At 45.9% G+C, this 22,437-nt stretch overlaps 1 protein-coding gene across 1 annotated transcript in view; it reads right to left on the bottom strand.

Annotated features, from left to right (window-relative positions):
• The window catches only part of LOC112248247 (centrosome-associated protein 350), a 37,372-nt gene extending 16,385 nt beyond the window's left edge, over positions 1–20,987 (bottom strand). Inside the window, exons 1-16 of the mRNA XM_042327885.1 lie at positions 20,934–20,987; positions 17,337–17,451; positions 17,003–17,174; positions 16,153–16,727; positions 15,965–16,051; positions 14,135–14,248; positions 12,493–12,609; positions 9,717–10,387; positions 9,296–9,420; positions 6,794–7,743; positions 6,548–6,710; positions 6,148–6,290; positions 5,867–6,059; positions 736–956; positions 476–639; positions 185–295 (exon numbers count right to left, since the gene is read on the bottom strand). Of these exons, the coding sequence (XP_042183819.1) occupies positions 185–295; positions 476–639; positions 736–956; positions 5,867–6,059; positions 6,148–6,290; positions 6,548–6,710; positions 6,794–7,743; positions 9,296–9,420; positions 9,717–10,387; positions 12,493–12,609; positions 14,135–14,248; positions 15,965–16,051; positions 16,153–16,727; positions 17,003–17,174; positions 17,337–17,451; positions 20,934–20,987 (3,975 nt within the window). The remainder of the gene's footprint in view (positions 1–184; positions 296–475; positions 640–735; positions 957–5,866; positions 6,060–6,147; positions 6,291–6,547; positions 6,711–6,793; positions 7,744–9,295; positions 9,421–9,716; positions 10,388–12,492; positions 12,610–14,134; positions 14,249–15,964; positions 16,052–16,152; positions 16,728–17,002; positions 17,175–17,336; positions 17,452–20,933) is intronic.
• Positions 20,988–22,437: the final 1,450 nt, after the last annotated feature.

The following is a 22,437-nucleotide window of genomic DNA, read 5'->3' as shown; positions in this document are numbered from 1 at the left end:
TTTCTCACACTACATACAGTGAAGGTAGATTGAGTTCTATAAATATTCAAGGTGTTGGCAAATATGAAGCCACCCTAGAGAGGATCAACAATCTACCAAGTTGGTGCATGGATCTAACTCTAGGTGAGAAGTACGTGGATTCTGCAGAGTTGCCCGTTCTAAATGCCAGTGCTGTGTGCAGTACCCTGGCTGCTTTCTGCCGTGTCTCCTCTAGCTGCCATTGGGTCTCCAGCGCCTCCTGCTCTGCTTTCACCTTCAACTCATGAAGGTCACGCTCGTGCCGCTGCTGCTGCGCCTGAAAAGGTTAGAGGTCAAAGGTCAGGACCTATGGAAAAAGGTGAATGAAAACCACCAGAACATGACTACATGCCAATAGCTAACATTTCAAGAGTGGAGTAGTGCCTATACTAAGCAGTCATATACATAAGTGAGCACTCTTCAGGTGCTCTGATTGGTTGGGTTGGGCCTCCCTCACCTTGAGTATCTGGGCAAGCGAGACACTTTCCTGCTGCGCCAGAGACACACCCCTTAACTGCTCCATGTCGCCCAGCTGACGCGCAGACTCCTCTATAGACTCCAGGTAGTGGAGCTCTGCAGACATACACTGCTGCAACACCCCTGGGGTGTAGTGGAGCTCACCTGGACAACAGAGAGATGGATAGAAACAAAGGAAGTTGTAGATAGGCAATAGAGTATTTATCAAAACGGCTGAGCGGGTGTTTCTAGGTGGTATACCTGCAGCCGTGGGCTCTGCTCTGCCCCCCAGTGTAGCGGACCGGAATGAGGACGAGCTGGGGCGGGCTGAGGAGTGAGGGCAGCCGGATCCAAGACCAAGGATGTCTGCCCCGGCTAGGGAGGCGCTGCCTGGAGACACACGACGGGAACTAGAGTCTGTCGGAGAGCCAGCTGGAGACGGGCTAGGGCTTCTCGGGGACTTCTTACTGTCCAAGCCCACACTGGAACCAAGAGAAGGAAAAATAAACAATTGATTCATATGCATGCTTTCTGAAAACGTACAAACTCCCATTTGTAACTGTCAATTTAAAGAAGGCTGGATTATCGTTTGAAAAAGTGGTGGGGTGGGGGCTGGGGATTATGCTTTAAACCAAGGGTGTCAAACATATTTTGCCCCGCGGGTTACATTCAGTCTTAACCAAGGTCCGGAGGGCCGCGCTTAAAGACCCTTCAGCCGCAACCAGCGCAACATCCAAAAGACTATTTTTCCCTGGCACTCTGCACCAGACTTCCTAAACACATTTGAATCATTAGTTCTTAGCCTCAATGCCCAGATCTATAGCCACAGCAAAATAAGCATTCTGGAGTGTTGAGTTAGCTAAAGCCATACGATGTGCAAGTGGCACGTCAATTTTACTTTAGTATTCCTTGTTAAAATTTCTTATATTATTTAGTCACTGTCAAATTTGCAAAATATAGTCCCACATCCATCGCTTTTAGAATTTCTGATGCTCCTTGGCTGTCTAGCATTCGAAGACTTAACAAGCTGGACAGAGTGACGAGACTATAAAATATAAGTTCATTATCATTCCTACACAGTTTTGATTAGGTTTTGGTCATTTCAATGTCAATTGACATCATTTTTAAACAAGTGACATCAATAAGGGATCATAGCTTTCGCCTGGATTCACCTGGTCTGTCTGTCATGCAAAGGGTTTTATATACTGCTCAAAAAAATAAAGGGAACACTAAAATAACACATCCTAGATCTGAATGAATGAAATATTCTTATTAACTACTTTTTTCTTTACATAGTTGAATGTGCTGACAACAAAATCACACAAAAATTATCAAAGGAAATCAAATTTATCAACCCATGGAGGTCTGGATTTGGAGTCACACTCAAAATTAAAGTGGAAAACCACACTGCAGGCTGATCCAACTTTTGATGTAATGTCCTTAAAACAAGTCAAAATGAGGCTCAGTAGTGTGTGTGGCCTCCACGTGCCTGTATGACCTCCCTACAACGCCTGGGCATGCTCCTGATGAGATGGCGGATGGTCTCCTGAGGGATCTCCTCCCAGACCTGGACTAAAGCATCCGCCAACTCCTGGACAGTCTGTAGTGCAACGTGGCGTTGGTGGATGGAGCGAGACATGATGTCCCAGATGTGCTCAATTGGATTCAGGTCTGGGGAACGGGCGGGCCAGTCCATAGCATCAATGCCTTCCTCTTGCAGGAACTGCTGACACACTCCAGCCACATGAGGTCTAGCATTGTCTTGCATTAGGAGGAATCCAGGGCCAACCGCACCAGCATATGGTCTCACAAGGGGTCTGAGGATCTCATCTCGGTACCTAATGGCAGTCAGGCTACCTTTGGCGAGCACATGGAAGGCTGTGCTGCCCCCCAAAGAAATGCCACCCCACACCATGACTGACCCACCGCCTAACCTGGTGGAGGATGTTGCAGGCAGCAGAACGTTCTCCACAGCGTCTCCAGACTGTCACATGTGCTCAGTGTGAACCTGCTTTCATCTGTGAAGAGCACAGGGCGCCAGTGGCGAATTTGCCAATCTTGGTGTTCTCTGGCAAATGCCAAACGTCCTGCACGGTGTTGGGCTGTAAGCACAACCCCCACCTGTGGACGTCGGGCCCTCATACCACCCTCATGGAGTCTGTTTCTGACCGTTTGAGCAGACACATGCACATTTGTGGCCTGCTGGAGGTCATTTTGCAGGGCTCTGGCAGTGCTCCTCCTGCTCCTCCTTGCACAAAGGCGGAGGTAGCGGTACTGCTGCTGGGTTGTTGCCCTCCTACAGCCTCCATCCACGTCTCCTGGTGTACTGGCCTGTTTCCTGGTAGCGCCTCCATGCTCTGGACACTACGCTGTCAGACACAGCAAACCTTCTTGCCACAGCTCGCATTGATGTGCCATCCTGGATGAGCTGCACTACCTGAGCCACTTGTGTGGGTTGTAGACTCCAACTCATGCTACCACAAGAGTGAAAGCACTGCCAACATTCAAAAGTGACCAAAACATCAGCCAGGAAGCATAGGAACTGAGAAGTGGTCTGTGGTCACCTCCTGCAGAACCACTCCTTTATTGGGGGTGTCTTGCTAATTGCCTATAATTTCCACCTGTTGTCTATTCCATTTGCACAACAGCATGTGAAATGTATTGTCAATCGGTGTTGCTTCCTAAGTGGACAGTTTGATTTCACAGAAGTGTGATTGACTTGGAGTTACATTGTGTTGTTTAAGTGTTCCCTTTATTTTTTTGAGCATCGGCCCGTACAGTATACGTAAAACATAACAGATGGAACATTAACAACTTTGATTCAGTTCAGGTATGTGTGCTATACTGCCAGAACACTAAATTAACCAGGTGAAATGGAGAACCAGGAACTAACAGAATTAAGAAAAGGGGGCCCCAGGAAAGCCATCCTAAGACATACAGTAGGTGAAGAAAATAACTTTCAGTTAACATATTGTGCTGCTTTGAGCCAAACAAAAATGCCCAAAGACGTCTAATCATGATGATACAGTATAATATGCTTCTGCTTCCTAGCTAGAAACAGAATGGTAGACGGCGGTGCTTCTCTCCTGCTCCAACTGCAGCATTAAGGACTTGATCCTGAATGTAATCGCTATCACATCAAGCAGACAAAGGTATGGAGGGAATCTACCACCTGGGCAAAAAAAAACAATAAACACCATTGGGGAGGCTCAAATGTCCCAGGAGAAGAAAAAAACTCCCTGGCAACATGCCCATTTTGCAGTGAGGAGATTTAACAACCTCGCTGCCCAAACAAAAGAGTCAGTGTTAGGCTGCCATGAGGCAGGCTGCTGTAGACCCTTCAGCCGCAACCAGAGCAACAGCCAAAATACTATTTTTCCCTGGCACTCTGCACTAGACTTCCTGAACACATTTGAATCATTACTTCTTAGCCTCAATGCCCAGATCTATAGCCACAGCAAAATAAGCATTCTAGAGTGTTGTGTTAGCTAAAGCCATACGATGTGCAAGTGGCACGTCAATTTTACTTCAGTATTCCTTGTTATGTAGGCTAAGAATGAGCCTCAAATTTGCATTATCAGTCATGAAAACCACAGCCATATTATATTGTATACGTGTTTCCGAGTGAATATATATATTTTTATGTATTTGATGGCGAAGAAGAAGCATGAAGCCAAAAACCTGACCGGGGCAGCTCTAGCAGGGCAGTAATTCACCGAAAGAACTTGTTGGAAAGGTGGCATCCTATGACGGTGCCACGTTGAAAGTCACTGAGCTCTTCAGTAAGGACATTCTACTGCCAACGTTTGTCTACGGCGATTGCATGGCTGTGTGCTCGATTTTACACCCTTGTCAGCAATGGGTGTGGCTGAAATAGCCGAATCCACTAATTTGAAGGGGTGTCTATATACTTTTGGTGATGTAGTGAATTTTGATAAAATGCATTGGGTATGACTAAATCCATTCACAAAAATAAATATAATTGTGTACAAAATATGAGGAACACATTCTTAATATTGAGTTGCACCCACTTTTGCCCTCAAAACAGACTCAAGTTGTGGAGACCGACTCTACAGGGTGTTGAAAGTGTTCCACAGGGATGCTGGCCCATGTTGACTCCAATACTTCCCACAGTTGTGTCAAGTTGGCTTGATGTCCTTTGGGTGGTGGGCCATTCTTGATACGCGGGGAACTGTCGAGCAAGAAAAACCCAGAAGCGTTGCAGTCCTTGACAAACCAGTGACTCTGGCAGCTACTACCATAACCCGTTCAAAGGCAGTTGGATTCTTTTGACTTGGCCATTAACACTGAGTGGCAGACATAACATCCATGTCTCAAGGCTCTTTATCTACACTGATTAAAGTGGATTTAACAAGTGACATCAATAAGGGATCACTGCCTTCACCTGGTCAGTCTGTCATGGAAAGTGTTCATAATATTTTGTACACTCAGTGTATATAAATGGGCCACCCCATTATATTGGGAACTGAACTGAAAAGACCACATTCATTCGCTGCTCAAGCCTGACAGAGTGAGATGCATCTTTATGTTGGCAAAGAGACCCTGTAGAAAGAACACTGTACCTGATGTGGTGTCCAAGTTTACTCCAATATTCTCTCCAGTCACTTGAAATGTGTAAATATTATAAGTGGTGGTCTTTGGAAGCCAAGGACCACTTAATTGATTTATTTCACCCTTATTTTACCAGGCAAGTTGACTGAGAACAGCAACGACCTGGGGAATATTTACAGGGGAGAGGGGGGATGAAGGAACCAATTGGAGGCTGGGGATAATTAGGTGGCTATGATGGTGGGGTCAGATTTGGAATTTAGCCAGGACACCGGGGTTAACACAACAACTCTTACGATAAGTGCCATGGGATCTTTAGTGACCACAGAGAATCAGGACACCCGTTTAACGTCCCAACCGAAAGACAGCACCCTACACAGGGCAATGTCCCCAATCACTGCTCTGGGGCATTGGGATATTTGTTTTTTGTCCAGAGGCCCTCCTACTGGCCCTCGAACACCGCTCCAGCAGCATCTGGTCTCCCACCCAGGGACCGACCAGGACCACCCCTGCTTAGCTTTAGAGGCAAGCCAGCAGTGGATGCAGGGTGGTAGGCTGCTGGCTAACAAGGAAATTGTGTCGCATACCTGAAGTGAAACTGCACAGTGAAACAAATAGACCAGAAACTCATGTAATTGAAAGAGGCATTGTGCCCATATGCCAGCAATAATATCCCCACACAAATGTGCTCAGAGATTATAAGACAACCAAGAAGCTCAGGAAGGAAGGAAATACCAGTAATCACTGAAGGTCAAGGAGGATATTCAAGCTCCTGGGAATTCCCCTGAGCCCCTCAGAAGTGGTCTGGGCTGGAACGCCTTACCTGCAGTGTAAGTGGCCTGAGGCGCCCCCTAGTGTACTGTCAGTGTACACACTCTTCACCAGGCTGTGGATGGAGCTTCTCTCAGAGGCTGAGCCTCCTCGTCTTGAGTCTCTAGACAGGCTCTCCCACCCCGGAGAGCAGGGGCTCCTCTGCTCCTCCACCAGAGTGGCATCACTCTTGTCTGAAGCAGTGCCTAGGAGACACTTACACTAGTAAGAAATTGTCACTTGGCTGTATGATTTCAGGGAAGTGGTTATTTTATTTTGTGGGGAAAGTCTCACCCCTTTTCACTGAGCCCTTTGAGTGAGGTGAAGATACTGGAGTGGAGCCTGAGGAGTGATGGGATGGCAGGTCTATAGTCCGGGTGTCATAAGGGGACCTGCGACTCATCAACTCGCCATAGTGACTGTTCCCGCTGGTGATGCTGCAATGAGACGTCGAGATAAGCCATATTTCAAGACCCACATCATGTGCATCAAACCACCACAGACTACTAAAACAACTTCAAAAACAGCAACTCACATCTGTTGAGTTGAATTCCTAGCCAGCCATGTGACATTAGTGCCACCTTGTGGTCAGGTTCCCATAATTTTTACAGGATTTTCAAATGATGTTTTAATTGCATGAGAGGTATTCAGATAGCAACACCCAGTCACGTGACAGTGGTATAAACCACTTTACCTGCATCCGTTGTATCCTTTCTTAGACTGGCTGCTCCTGCCGCTGCTGCTACGGGACGACACAAAGTCATCCTCATACGCTGGTGCCACATCTACCGAGCTGGCTGCAGACAGGCCACAATGCACAGCAGGGGAGCTCCTGTCTGCTTGCTCCTCTCCTCCAACTGCAGGGAGAAGGGGTTAAACATTCGTTCTTCATTCAAAACACTTCTATGGATAGGGTGGGTGTGTAAATGTGTTGGCTAACCCTTGGTGTGGTTGTGCAGGTGGTTCTTCGTGAAGATGTTGATGCTGCTATGAGGACTTCCCTTGGTCAGTTCCTCCCATGGGCCTCGGCTGCGGTCCCGTGCCTGAGAGAAGGGGAGGGTGCTGAGGGCTGGGTACTTCTCTGCCGCTCTCTGGAAGTGAGAGATGGGTTGGACGCCCTCCCTCTGGCCTGCACAGAAGTCCAGTGACCTGAGACGCTCTGCTGGTTTGGGGTCCCTCTTTATGTGCATGCGGGGGCTCTCGTTGCCCTCCGACAGGCTGCCCTCGCTCAGCAGTGGGCCCTCACTGATGGAGTCACAGCTGGAGTCATGGAGCTTGGTCTTCCCTGGTACCTCAGGGTGGTCCTCCGGCCTCTTATGGGAGCCGAGGCCTGGGGATGTCTGTGGCCTGCTGCCTGAAGCAGAGGCCCCGCCTCTCTGTTCTCTGAAGCTGTGCAGGTCGCCCACCCCTGGGAGAGCTTCATTGTATGTGCTCTGGCCAGCACTCAGGAGCCTCTGGATCCTCAGGGACAGCTCGTCAGCAGCATCAGTGCGCTCTCTGACCGATGGGCTCACAGGCTTGGCCCAGCAGCCGTCGTCTTGAGGCTGAAGATGGGTCAGACCGGTAAGATCCATGTCCCTCGCACAGCCATAGTTGATCCCTGTGTCTGCCAGTTTCCGTGCTTCACTCTCTATGCGGGTAGACAGGGATGCGGCTGTGGCTTTCAGGGCCTCAATGCGGTTCATCTTGGTCTTGTTGGCTGCTCCTGTGAGAGTAGAGTGCTGAGGCCTGGCTGGAGGGCTGGTTCCCCTCACCCCAGAGCCCCCTCCAATTTCCAGGCCCAGGGAGAATAGCTTGTCTGTGGGGGGAGCCAGAGCACTAGAGGGTCTGACTGCAGAACTAAGATGGTCAGGCTGCAGCCACGATGGAACTCCCAGTCCCATCTCATTCCTAAAGAAGAAAGAGTGGAGGATTAGTATTCAAATATACCATTTTTTAAACAAAGGGCTCAGAAACACTCAAAATATTGTTTTGGGGATTTACAAGTCCTTTAGTATATGGACCCATTAAATACTTTTAGTACAGAGCAACATTGTCCATAGGATACTATGCCAAAGGTTTAAGACATCTAAATATGCATGAAGCCATTAAAATGTGTGACTTGTACAGTCTAAATAGGACTTTCTGAGAACCACCTTTGTGTTCATTATATAAGCAAAAATTGTTCAGGGTCGAGGATCAACTCAAGATTCCAAGAACTACATAGCAACTCATGAGTTTATGAACATATGCAGATGACAGTTACATCCATATTGTTTACCCTATGTGAGGACCAGACAGATATTTACAGTATCTGAAGTTACTGTTGCATCTAAACTATCACTAGAAGTACCCTATTTTATGGTTAACCGAGCATACTAAGTAAATTAGTTCTCTTGCACCTTATTTGTGGAACGATCTTCAAAATGTTCTTAAAATTCGATGTTCTGGTGCCTCTAGGGTAATTCAGAAAGCTGATTGAGGAACTTATGGAAGAGGTTTGGAACCACCAACACTCTTCCTAGAGCTGGTCGCCCGGGCAAACTGAGCAATCGGGGAGAAGGGCCTTGGTCAGGGAGGTGACCAATAACCCGATGGTCACTCTGACAGAGCTCCAGAGTTCCTCTGTGGAGATGGGAGAACCTTCCAGAAGGACAGCCATCTCTGCAGCACTCCACCAATCAGGCCTTTATGGTCGAGTGGCTAAACGGATGCTCCTCCTCAGTAAAAGGCACATGACAGCCCACTTAGAGTTTGCCAAAAGGTACCTAAAGACTCTCAGACCATGAGAAACAAGATTAAAAACACGTCTGGAGGAAACCTGGCACCATCCCGACGGTGAAGCATGGTGGTGTCAGCATCATGCTGTGGGGATGTTTTTCAGCGGCAGGGACTGAGAGACTTGTCAGGATCAAGGAAAAGATGAACAGAGCAAAGTACAGAGAGATCCTTGATGATAATCTGCTCCAAGGAGCTCAGGACCTCAGACTGGGATGAAGGTTCACCTTCCAGGACAATGACCCTAAGCACACAGCCAAGACAATGCAGGAGTGGCCCAGCCAGAGCACAGACTTGAACCCGAGCCAACCTGACAGAGCTTGAGAGGATCTGCAGAGAACAATGGAGAAACTCCCAAAATACAGGTGTGCCAAGCTTGTAGCATCACACCCAAGAAGACTCAAGGCTGTAGTCGCTGCCAAAGGTGCTTCAACAAAGTACTGAGTAAAGGGTCTGAATACTTATAGAAATGTGATTTCAGTTTTATACTTATAATAAATTTGCTAAACCTGTTTTTGCTTTGTCATGAGGTATTGTGTGTAGATTGATGAGGGAAAAACAATTTAAATACATTTTAGAATAAGGCTGTAAACTAACAAAATGTGGGAAAAGTCAAGGGGTCTGAATACTTTCCGAAAGGCACTGTATAAGCTGTAATTAGTGTTTTAGTGAGGTGTGTGCTGACCTGGAGAGTGGATGAGGTTGTATCTCAGATAGAGACAGGTCACTGCTAGAGGAGGCACTCTGGGGTCTCTCCTGCCTCTTGTTCTCCTTGTCCGACTCCCCGGATGGCTGGTACAGGGGCCTCTGCTAAAGGAGAACACACACCACAAATAACTCACAGCTAGTTTAACGCACCACAGGATGAGTCATTTCCTACAAGCCACTTGACTACATGAAATACGAGCAATAGCATTATATGTCCAAAGTTATACTGAGGGTAATTCGACATGTCACCATTTCACTTATTGGCCCTTAATGTAACAAGGACAGCTATAAAAATGCATTTGACACGCCATACATACATACCATGCTCTATACCCACATTTTCGCTAAAGCTTGCCATGTGAGTAAGGGGACAGTGAGGGCTTCAACTATGCCTTTACCTGGTGGATGACTGTGGTAGAGGCTGGCTGAGACTGGTAAGGCAGAGGCTCCTCTTCTAACTCAGCCTGTTCCAGTAGTAGTTTGGTGTAGGTCTCCTGCAGGCGTTTCTGTACTGAACTCTCCAGTACCGCAGGGCCCTTATTGGCTACCCCCGCTCTCTGCTTCCTATATAGCTCCTGAAGACGTTGGCTCCTGCTCTCCGCCTCCTCCCTCTGGGCCCTTCGCTCCTCCACTAGACGTCTTTTACGCTCCTCTTGTTGCCGGGTGATGTACTGGCGCACTGAGTCTGCGTCGTAGTGCCTCTTCTTGGGCCCTGGTTCTGATGGCTCTGGCTTGTTGCGCTTGGTGGGGCTGGCACTGCGGGAGCCCCGTAAGGATGAGCAACCAGCCATCCATGCTGTGGTTCTGGCCCCGGACACTGAACCCATCCCGGGCTCCACTGGAGCTCGCTCCTCTGCTCTGTGCTCCAGCTGCAGGTCGTCCAGGATGCCCCGGATGTCTACAGACAGGAGATCTGTGTTGAGGGCCCTGTCCTCGGCTGGGCCTGCAGAGAAAGGGTCTGGGGTGGGCTGGGTGGTCCTGTCCCGGCTGCAGGGTCTCTCTGAGCTGCTGGGTCTGGACCGACGATTAAGCTCCGGACAGGGATCCGAATTTGACCGAGGATGGGATGCTGGAAAAAAATTTGCAAACGACAAGGGGTATTGTATTGATTTGTGACTAAATGTTATTGTGAATTGAAAGGAACATGTGTTTTGTGTGCATGATTAGGGGGAAAATTGTGGTAGCTATTAGGGCTGTCAGAGTTAAAGCGTTACAATTAAATGGCAATCTTTGCTACGCATTTCATTTTTGTCAGCCAAGTCCGTTTCCTCACAGACCCTTTAAGCGGAACACTGTGCTGTTGGTCTACTAACAGCTGCTACCAACAGCAGAGCGGTCTGCCTCTCTTGTAGTGCTAAAACAACTATACACGCAGCTTTGAGCAACAATTTTGAAAGAAAACATACAGAAAGTTCAACCATACACTTTCTCAGGCGTTTCTATAAATAACAGCAGACATTTAATTTGCACAGAAGTAGCTAGCTTGTTATGCTAACGTTAGCTAGCTAGCCAAACGAGAATGTTTAGAATGTAATGGCAGAATACCTCTAGATTAAACTTTGATTTTAAAAACAGAACAGCCATTCAATTTAGCTATGTTTTTGTTAATAGTCCTCAGGTCAAAAGATATGATCAAATTATCCCAATTCTTGTAGTAACAGCTTGTAACTAGTTCATGTTGAAGAACATGGATAAGAAATAGTCTAGGCTAGATCTAATAGCTGTATGATATTTTACATGAACTCAAGACTTGACTGATCTGTTATTATTCAGTTGTCTTAAATAGTCTATTTTGTGTTTTCTTCCCCTATAGTCAAATTAAATTATTCCTACAACCCAATGTGATGTGTTTTAATTGAAACATCTTCAATAAATTTGAGATTAATCGCAGTCAACTACAGAAAACCATGCGATTAACTTGATAAATATTTGTAATGGTTTGACAGCCCTAGTAGCTATATCCAGACAACACATCTACAATTGTTTAAGTAGATGTTCTGTGTGGAGTTCAAGTTAATGTCACTTGCAGAAGTTCAGTGAAATGCCTTTCTTAAAAAGTCTAACCCCAACAATGCATAAATTAATATAGCAGTAAAAAAAAAAGAGACTGGCAGTACAACCCTTTAAGCAGCCTCATGCTTCACCCCCAACCCCCAGATGAGTCTACCACCAGCACAACCCATGGAAACCAGACCATGCTGAATTGCGCAGTCAGTCAGAAACGGCTAGTCAATCTTAATTCATTCCGGTCACTGACAGCCAAAGTTGGCTAATGTAGGGAGACTGCCTGTGCTAGAAGAGACGACAAACTCTTTATTTATTGATATTCCTTTAGCCGTGCACTGTACGCCTTTTAACATGCAATAAACAAACAAAAACATGAACGCCACATATACAGTAACACAAATGCAATTTTCTGCATTTATGAGAGTGCCATTAGGTGTCCATGTAAACATGATTATTAAGGGAATCGTTCTTCTTGCATAGCATGTAAACATTTTAATCAAACTATTATATGAATCTGACTATCCACAACAATCTCATTATTGTGTGCATGTAGCCGTACACATTATTGTGTGATTAAGTGGAGGGGGATGAGGGGGAGTGGAGGGGGTGAGAGGGATAGAGGAGAGAAGGCCAAGTAGAGCAGAGATAGGTGAGGGTAGTGGATAGTGCCTAAAGAAAGTATTCAGACCCCTTGACCTTTTCCACTTTGTTACATTACAGCCTTATTCTAAAATTGATTAAATTAAGGGGGTTTTCCCATCAGTCTACACACAATACCCCATAATGACAAAGCAAAAACAGGTTTAGAAAATGTTGCACATTTAAAAATAAACTGAAATATCACATATACCTAAGTATTCAGACCCATTACTCAGTACTTTGTAGAAACATCTCAAGGATGATCAATGGAAACAGGGTGCACCTGAGCTTAATTTTGAATCTCATAGCAAAGGGTCTGAATACTTACGTAAATAAGCTATCTGTTTATGTTTAATAAATATGCAATCATTTCTAAAATCCTGTTTTTGCTTTGTCATTATGGGATAATGTGTAGATTGCTGAGGATTCTTATTTATTTATTCTGAATAAAGCTGTAATGTAACAAAATGAAGAAAAAGTCAAGGGGTCTGAATACTTTCCAAAGGCACTGTATGTCTCCCAACCCACCTGTCCTGGCCAGTCTGTCTGTGGGCTCTGGCCTTTGCTCTTGAGGCAGATGTGGAGCGGGGCCCAGTACCATCTTCACCAGCTTCTGGCCCTCCCGCCATGACGTGGTGCTGATCACTGCAGCAACAGGGAGCACACCACGAAAACACACAGAAAGGTCATGGTCGCTGTAGAGTTCAGCAGTAATGACTTATGGCAGGACTGTTTATCAGAAAGCAAAGACTTTCAACTTAGAATCCTTAATTGAAACAAAGTGGTCAACCCTCCTCTGTTTTGGTAAAAAGCTGGAGGGATATACCTGAAATTTTTGCCACTCAGTAATAGACAGGGCTATGGATGCAAGGACTGGCCATCCATGATATCAAAATGACAGTTAACTATGCTTTGAGGCTATACAGTGTTTGTTTACATTTACATAGTTACAAACATTGAAGTAAAACTAGCTTTTATTTGGGTTATGATGGGGTACAACAGTTGAACTCATGAGGCATTTATAAGTTATATCCTTCAAGATTTAATTGGTACATATAATTCATTTCCATGTCCAGAAATTGATGTTTCAACAGCTTATTGCCCCTTGAAAATGTGTCCAAAAAAAACCTAATGCTGTTTTACTGAAGTGATACTCACTTGCACAAAAAGAGACATAATGATGTCGTCTCGCTCTAATATGAAGTCTTTGGAGAGAAATTATTTTAGAGCTGCATTATGCAAATGTAATGAGTATGGGTCAATTATGCACCATCTGCATAACCAACTTTGAAAAAAAAAATCCTTCATAAAAAGGTGTCAGCACTGCAGTGAACTCAAGGGATCTAACACAAAGCACAGTGTTGCTGGATTCATTTTCAACAAATGGAACTTTACCATTTCTCAATTCTTCCATTACTTTGAATAATATAGCCTACCGATTTGCTCTACAAAGCAGGGGCTGACGTTAGGCCAGCAGCTGTTCCTGTTTGGTAAAGGAGCTGAACTTGATCCTAGAATTCAGGGGGCTATTTCTGGTGAGCGGGCTGGAAGCAGATGTCCAGCAGCAGGAACACAGGGTAAAACTACACTATACCACACTCATCTCACTTTCCACTGCACTGTGAAGAACACACACACACACACACACACACACACACACCGAGAGAGAGAGAAGGAGGGAGGCTGGTATGGGCCCAGTACAGGGTGGCTGTCAGAGAGCTGGTATGCCCAGCCCAGCAGAACTGTGCCACATCTGCATTCCAACTACAGTGTGCATCTACACTGCGGCTTGCTTGCAATCAGCATTCGATACATTCTGGACATTTCTTTGTGGATAAGTGACTTAAATGGTGCCACTGACAAACAGAGGCCTGTTTAAGAGCACACAGTTAAGGCCTTGTGGTACACGCCTTCCAGATGTATTCACTGTGATACGCCTGCTCAGGTTCAGTGTGCTTGCTGCACAGTAACTAATGAACCAAAACAAATGAGGAGATTCCCCCTGTTTGTGAAAGACCCCTGGGCTTTGTAATGAATTATCACCTACACACACAATATTGGAGGAGCTTCCACATCTTCTATTGAACGCATAGACCCAGGATGAGTGAGCACGAGAGACAAATAAAAAGCGAGATAGAGAGAGACGGGGATAAATGAAAAGAGATCCAACCTAGCTTGGTTTCCGGGTCGGGAACAGAAGCTGATTTATGGATTTTCCTCACAGGCTTGGACGGCTTCCTTTCCTTAGCCTTCTCTGTGGGTCGCTGCTTGGGATTGGTGCTCTCTAAGACGGGGAGAAAGGATATGACATGACAGTTTGAACACAAAAGAGGGAAAAATAACAGAACTATCAAATCTCGAAAAAGTTGCTACCTTCCTGAAAGACATCTGAATGCAAAACAAAGCAATTGAATATGAAGCTGGTGGACTGTAACAGTATCAGAGGACAAGCAGAGAAATTTGGCATGAAAACCTGTGAGGAAGCCCAGGAATCAGCAGAGAGCCAGGGAGGACAAAGAAAATACAAAAATGTTTCTTCAAACAGTCATACAAAATGGTAGGGAAGCGAGCAGTGCTGCGGTTGTGGCAAAATGCCTGGAAAATCTGCTGCAGCAAAAACCTCACCACATTCATCAAGTTATCCTAAATTTAGAGGACACTCATTTCTTTGGTGGAAATGTTCTCTCTCAAAATCATTCTTGTCCGAAATGGGACAGTTGCTTTATTTATTGAAGGAAACAGTTGACTGGGATAGGTAAAATAGCTCTTAGCCTTTCTGAAAATACTGGAGTGTATTTTATGCCATCTCATTTCCAGGGCAGTTTGAACGGCAGAGCAGTATTTAAGCACAGGAGCTTGAAATCGGAACAACAACTATATTTATAGCCTAGTATTACAGTGTTTTCCCCAGATCAAACTGGGAGTTTAGGTATTGGGAGTGGCAATAGGTCTGGTCAGCTAATCTGAATGGCCCAGGACAATAATATTTGGCCCCCATCTTGGCATTGTAGAGAAATTTGTTTTACTTTTTTTTGCCAATTTCTTGCAATTCTACAGATTTCTCCATGGAGCGGAGAGAAAATGTTGCAATTTTAAAGCAAATTTCATGCGATTCCACTTATTCTGCATGGAGCCGAGAAGATTTTGCCGTTTTAAAGTTAATTTCCTGCAATTCTATGCATTTTGCCATGGCTAATGCAGTGTTCTTATGCTCAAACATAAAATAAATGGTCTCGAATTCAGTTCTCAGAATTGTTAGTTCTCAAAGATTATATAGGTCCATCATCTTTTCTACATACTTTATATCCGGTTTTAGTAGTTCAAGTAAAACAAAGCCTTCTTCCATCCCAAAGATTATGTGGCTCGAAAAGAAAAACACTTAAAGACTTTGCAGACTACGATTTTAGCCGTCTTTTGCCACGATTTTGCCGTTTCAGACAAAATGTTCATGTTCACGTGGGCAAATCCTTTTGATAAATGCACAAAATCGCCAATCAAAATAAATGTTCTAACACAGCGACCAAGTTATTTTGGGGGAAGCTTTGACCCCTGTACCATAGAAACACGTAATACATGGGAAAATGTGTACAATTGCAGGAAATGAGCATTAAAACTGCTAAAAATTCTCCGCCAACAAAAGGTGTGAACAAGGGATCACATGGGTTGCGAGGTGGGGGTTTGTTATTATGCCAGTAAACGACAATATCCATTCAGACCTGTGCCACCATGAAATTTGTATGATCAGATCTTCTCAAATAGTACTTGAGCACCCCTGGACTATGCTGTCCATCTGATGCCCTTTTCCATTGTAAATCCACTATGACGTCAACAGCCCATTGATTCTATTGAGCGGTGATGAGCTGGCAGTTCATCTCCACAGTCCTTTCAGTCACTCCCCACATCTGTCAATAACACCTGTTAACTGCAGGGGTCATTATGTAAGCATAGCTAATAGCATAGGGTGTGTCCTTTGATTGGTCATCTACCACTCAGTGCTCACCTGACAGCTGGAGAGACAGGTCTCTGTAGATCTCTCGCCATACTTTACCATCAGGAGTGCAGATCTTGGTCTCACTCCTGTTGAAACCTGATAAGAACAAATGACTGTTTGGTTTGAAGGAATGATGTAATCAGATTTTTACATCCAGTGCAATTGGAGACCAACTTTCTCTATCCAGTGGGCTTTACCTTTGTATATAGGTGCCGGAGGTGCGGCTGCCACTTTGCGTATCTTAGCCGTGGGTACGGTGGTGGTCTCCACAGCTCCACTGATGCCCACAGGCTGCTCCAGCAGCCTGTCTCTGTCAGCAGCCTCCAGGTGCTCTCTCTGTCTGCGGATCGTCTCCTTCAGCTTCTCCAGCTTGTCGTCAGGCTTCCTCCGCCTCAGGTTCTCCAGCCTCTGGGAGGCCGAACCAGGGCTTGAGGAAACAGTCTCTGCTGGGGGTGGGGCCGGGCCCTCCAGGGTGTGTGCTTTGGGCCTGTGCTCCGGGCCCCCCTCCTTGTTAGCGTCCCTGGCTGTAGCAGCGTGGCCTGGGGGCCGCAGGGCTTCCAGCGTGGGACAGTGGTTGAGGTAGCGCACCACAGTGCTGTCCAGAGCAGACGAGTGTGTGCTGTCCAGGTCTCCGCGAGTCTGCTGGTCTCGCGTGTCGCTCTGGTAGACCAGCTGGCTGAGACAGGAGTCCGGGGGAGGGGGGGTGGCATCCTCCGACTGCAGACTCTGGGCCTCCAGCTGGGAGGAGGTCAGGGGGTGTTGGGGTTGCTTCCTGGGGGGGGGGTCACATAAGCATTCAGGCTATTTGAATGGGATGTGTCAAGATCACATGGCTTTGAATGGCAGCCTTATGTGCAAAGACCTACACATGTACATGTGGCTGTAAAAGTAGCGACTTAACGACCATCTCTGACTGCAGGACTTATAGGGTAGGTCAGGGACTAAAAACAACCTTTTGCACTGTATCGTTGCACAATCTCAGCATACATTAGTTAACATGGTAGAAATACAATTAAAATATTTTTACATCACATTAACAGTGCATACCTATAAGAGGTCAGAGGCTCTTTAAACTCAACACAGTTGTTCCTGTGGACGTTGCTGTCCTGTGTGGTGTTCCTCAGGGGGCTGCGGGAGCTCTTGTCTGGGCTCCGATGACTCCTCCTTCTGGACTTGGAGGTTCCGCCTGCCTGGGAGCAGTCCTCTGTGCGCCGCCCATCTGAGTCAGGAGAGATAGGGTTAGAATTCCTGCAAAGTAACCTTGCAATGCAAAACAACGCAAAGTAATGACGATGCCTGCTGCTAAGTCCAGTTTGAGAACCTTGTTTTATAAATAGTAACCATGGCTTACAAGGATGAGATATATCATTGTGTACCTCACCTCTGCGGCTCACTTTCCTGGTGGCGCCCCCAGAGCTTTTCTTTGTATCCATGACGGAATCCAGCAGAACTCCAGAGCCAGGAGAAGCCTCCAGGTGGTTCTCAATGTGCTGCAACTGCAAGGAAAACAAAAGCGCCTGACTCAGACAAAGAATGCAGAACAAAAACTCAAATACCACAGCCCATGTGTCATTGCATTAAGTGGTGAGTCTACAAAAATAGAAAAACTGTGAAATAACATTGTTAATATGGGTTTACTTACAGCAGCTTTGGTCTGATTCAGACTTTTCCATGCAGCTGACAGCTCTGAGGAGAGAAAGGCATTAAAGAAAAAAAATCAGCAACACAAAAAGGCAAACAAAGCCTTTGCAGACCCATAGAGACATTCGAGGTAACATTCGAGGTATCCCACATCCTTATTCCTTCAGTGTGACAGACAGAATGTTGCACTGATAGAAGAATGGTAATAGAACAATGGGCTCCCGAGTGGCGCAGTCGGGTAAGGCACTGCACCTCAGTGCTTGAGGCGTCACTACAGACACCCTGGTTCAAATCCAGGCTGTCTTACAACCGGCCGTGATTGGGAGTCCCTTAGGGCAGCGCACAATTGGCCCAGCGTCATCTGGGTTTGGCCGGTGTAGGTCAATCATTGTAATAAGATTTTGTTCTTAATAACTTTACTTGCCTAGTTAAATAAAGGCTCCATCAAAAAAATTGCATCAGACATTAAGAAGCTGTCCTGCCCAGTAGTCTGCACCGGGACAGTCAGGGGTGGCTCATTCCGCTTGGAGCTCCACATCACTCCTGTTCACATTCAATTAGAAAAGTTTATTTTATTAAAATTGCTAAAGTTCAGTGTGGCTGTACAGTGCCTTTGGGAAAGTATTCAGACCACATTACAGCCTTATCCTAAAGTTGACTAAATTAAATAAAAATCAGCAATTTACATAAGTATTCAGACCCTTTGCTATGAGACTCGAAATTGAGCTCAGGTGCATCCTGTTCCCATTGATCATCCTTGAGATGCAACTAAAACTTGGAGTCCACCTGTGGTAAATTCAATTGATTGGCACACACCTGACTATATAAACTTTGTAGAGTTGACAGTGCATGTCAGAGCAAAATTCAAGCCATGAGGTCGAAGGAATTGTCCGTAGAGCTCCGAGACAGGATTATGTCGAGGCACAGATCTGGAGAAGGGGACCAAAAAAAATGTCTGCAGCATTGAAGGTCCCCAAGAACACAGTGGCCACCATCATTCTTAAATGGAAGATGTTTGGAACCACCAAGACTCTTCCTAGAGCTGGCCGCCCGGCCAAACTGAGCAATCGGGGGAGAAGGGTTTTGCTCAGGGGTAACCAAGAACCCGATGGTCACTCTGACAGAGCTCCTCTGTGGAGATGGGAGAATCTTCCAGAAGGACAATCATCTCTGCAGCACTCCACCAATCAGGCCTTTATGGTAGAGTGGCCAGACTGAAGCCACTCCTCAGTAAAAAGCACAACAGCCTGTTTGGAGTTTGCCAAAAGGCACCTTAAGACTCTCAGACCATGAGAAAAAAAAGAGTCTCTGGTCTGATGAAACCAATATTGAACTCTGGCCTGAGCGCCAAGCGTCATAATCTGGAGGAAACTTGGCACCATACCTACGGTGAAGCATGGTGGTGGCAGGATCATGTTGTGGGGGATGTTTTTCAGTGGCAGGGAATGGGAGACTAGTCAGGATTGAGGGGAAAGACGAATGGAGCAAAGTACAGAAAGATCCTTGATGAAAACATGCTCCAGAGTGCTCAGGACCACAGACTGGGGAGAAGGTTCACCTTTCAACAGGACAACGACCCTAAGCACACAGCCAAGACAAAGCAGAAGTGGCTTTGGGACAAGTCTCAATGTCCTCGAGTGGCCCAGCCAGATCCCAAACTTGAACCCAATCGTATATCTCTGGAGAGACCTGAAAATAGCTATGCAGCAACACTCCCCATCCAACCTGACAGAGCTTGAGAGGATCTGCAGAGAACAATGGGAGAAACTCCCCAAGTACAGGTGTGCCAAGCTTGTAGGGTCATATCCAAGACTCAAGGCTGTAATCGCTGCCAAAGGTACTTCAAAAAAGTACTGAGTAAAGGGTCTGAATACTTATGTAAATGTCATAATTTCACATAAAAATTTTAAAAATGTTTTTTTGCTTTGGGTATTGGGTGTAAATTGATGAGGGGGAAATTTTTTTGAATCCATTTTAGAATAAGGCTGTAACCCTAACAAAATGTGTAAAAAGTCAAGAGGTCTGAATACTTTCCGAAGGCACTGTATGTGAGAAATAGGAACCTAATGTCAGCAGCAGTACGTTTATGCTGCCATCTATCCAGGAAAACAGAGTTCAAACCACCTGAGCAGACACACATTGAAGCCAAACACTGCATTAATGCTACTTGCAGGCAGGCAAAGAATCTAAGTGACTGGGACAAGCACCTCTTACCCAGCATCTGCAGAGGTTCAAAACAGGATTGATTATACATACGTATGGATGTATGAAGGAAATAAATAACCAATGTATCATTAATGACAGACTGCTGACTCAAGAGCTGTTGCACTTCCATTTAAAGAGCTGTTCTATTTCCATTCCAACCGGTTCTACAGCAAATACCTAACAAGGTTTCCTTATGACGGGACAGGAACATAGGAAAGAAAAATACATGACTTTGGGTGTATTATTTATCACACAACAGGCCCCCTGCTTAAATTAATCAAAATCACAATTGTATGTCACATGCGCCGAATACAACAGGTGTAGCCCTTACTGTGAAATGCTTACTTACAAGCCCTTAACCAACAACGCAGTTCAAGAAATAAAGTAAAAAATAAAATAAAAAGTAACCATTAACAATAACGAGGCTATATACAGGGAGGACCAGTAACGAGTCAATGTGCGGTGGTACAGGTTAGTTGATGTCATTAGTACATCTAGGTAGGGATAAAGTGACTACGCACAGATAAACAGCGAGTAGCAGCAGAGTTAAAACAAAGGAGGGGGTGTCAATGTAAATAGTACAGGTGGCCGGCCATTTGATTAATTGTTCAGCAGTTTTATGGCTTGGGGGTAGAAGCTGTTAAGGAGCTTTTTGGACCTAGACTTGGCGCTCTGGTACTGCTTGCCATGTGGTAGCAAAGAGAACAGTCTATGACTTGGGTGACTAGTCTGACAATTTTTTGAGCCTTCTTCTGACACCGTATAGTATATAGGTCCTGGATGGCAGGAAGCTTGGCCCCAGTGAAGTACTGGGTCGTACGCACTACCCTCTGTAGCACCCTACAGTCAAATCCCGAACAGTTGCCATACCAGGCGGTGATGTAACTGATCAGGATGCTCTCGATGGTGCAGCTGTAGACATTTTTGAGGATCAGGGGACCCATGCTAAAACTTTTCAGTCTCCTGAAGGGGAAAAGGTGTTGTCGTGCTCTCTTCGCGACTGTCTTGGCGTGCTTGGACCATGTTAGTTTGTTGGTGATGTGGACACCAAGGAACTTGAAGCTCTCGACCCGCTCCACTACAGCCACGTCAATGGGGGCCTGTTCAACCCCCTCTCCTTTGACTTGCTCACGTTGAGGGAGAGGTCGTTGTCCATATCTGACCTCCTCCCTGTAGGCTGTCTCATCGTTGTCAGTGATTAAGCCTAACACTTGTGTCGTCAGCAAACTTGATGATGTTGGAGTCGTGCTTGGCCATGCAGTCGTGGGTGAACAGGGAGTACAGGAGGGGACTAAGCACGCACAACTGAGGGGCCCCAGTGTTGAGGATCAGCATGGCAGATGTTGCGTACCGTTACCACCTAGGGGCGGCCCGTCAGGAAGTCCAGGATCCAGTTGCAGAGGGACGTGTTTAGTCCCAGGGCCCTTAGCTTAGTGATAAGCTTTGTGGGCACAATGGTGTTGAACGCTGAGCTGTAGTCAATGAACAGCATTCTCACATAGGGGTTCCTTTTGTCCAGGTGGAAAAGGGCAGTATGGAATGAGATTGAGATTATGTCAACTGTGGATCTGTTGGGATGGTATGCGAATTGGAGTGGGTCCAGGGTTTCCGGGATGGTGTTGATGTGAGCCACAACCAGCCTCGAAGCACTTCACGGCTACCGATGTGAATGCTACAGGGTGGTAGTTATTGAGGCAGGTTACCTTCGCTTTCTTGGGCACAGGGACTATGGTGGTCTGCTTGAAACATGTAGGTATTACAGACTCAATTTGGGAGAGGTTGAAAATGTCAGTGAAAACACTTGCCAGTTGGTCCGCGCATGATTTGAGTACACGACCTGGTAATCTGTCTGGCCCTGCAGCTTTGTGAATGTTGAATCTGTTTAAAGGTCTTACATCGGCTACAGAGAGCATGACCACACAGTAGTCCGGAACAGCTGGTGCTCTCATGCATGCTGCAGTGTTGCTTGCCACGAAGCAAGCATAAAAGGCATTTAGCTCGTCTGGTAGTCTCGCGTCACTGGGAAGTTTGAGGCAGGTTTTCCCTTTGTAGTCCGTAATAGTTTGCAAGCCCTGTCACATCCGACGAGCGTCAGAGCCGGTGTTCTAGGATTCAATCTTAGTCCTGTATTGACGCTTTGCCTGTGATGGTTCATCTGAGGGCATATCGGGAATTCTGATAAGGTCCATGTATCTAGCTATGCGTTCTTTGAAAAAAAAAAAAAAAACAGGGCCTTCTGGAATCTCATATTTCACACTCCATGCATTCCTCTCATGTCACTGCAGTTTACTCATAATAAACGACATAAATTAGGTTTAATAGGTTCTCTATGTAATAAACAACCGCTCAGGCTGGCATGGATGACTATTTCAAATTGAATTTTAATATTCAAGATCCAGCCTACAGCCCATCTACTCGCAGCAACCACTTTTGACAGTCTGTCACTGGGTTTTCAGCCAGCCACAAACTAAGTGTAAAATGACAGCTACAAGCTACAGTTTCAGTGTTATTAACGTTACATTTTAAAATACATTGTCATAAACAGTTACTACTATAAATCTGCCAAATAATGTTAAACAAAAGCAGAACGGCTGAGGTGTGGCTCCCAACCAAGTTAAATCAACTTGGTTAGTTAG

Source organism: Oncorhynchus tshawytscha, linkage group LG01, assembly GCF_018296145.1.
Source record: "Oncorhynchus tshawytscha isolate Ot180627B linkage group LG01, Otsh_v2.0, whole genome shotgun sequence".
Classification (NCBI taxonomy): domain Eukaryota; kingdom Metazoa; phylum Chordata; class Actinopteri; order Salmoniformes; family Salmonidae; genus Oncorhynchus; species Oncorhynchus tshawytscha.
This window is presented reverse-complemented; position numbering and strand designations above follow the sequence as displayed.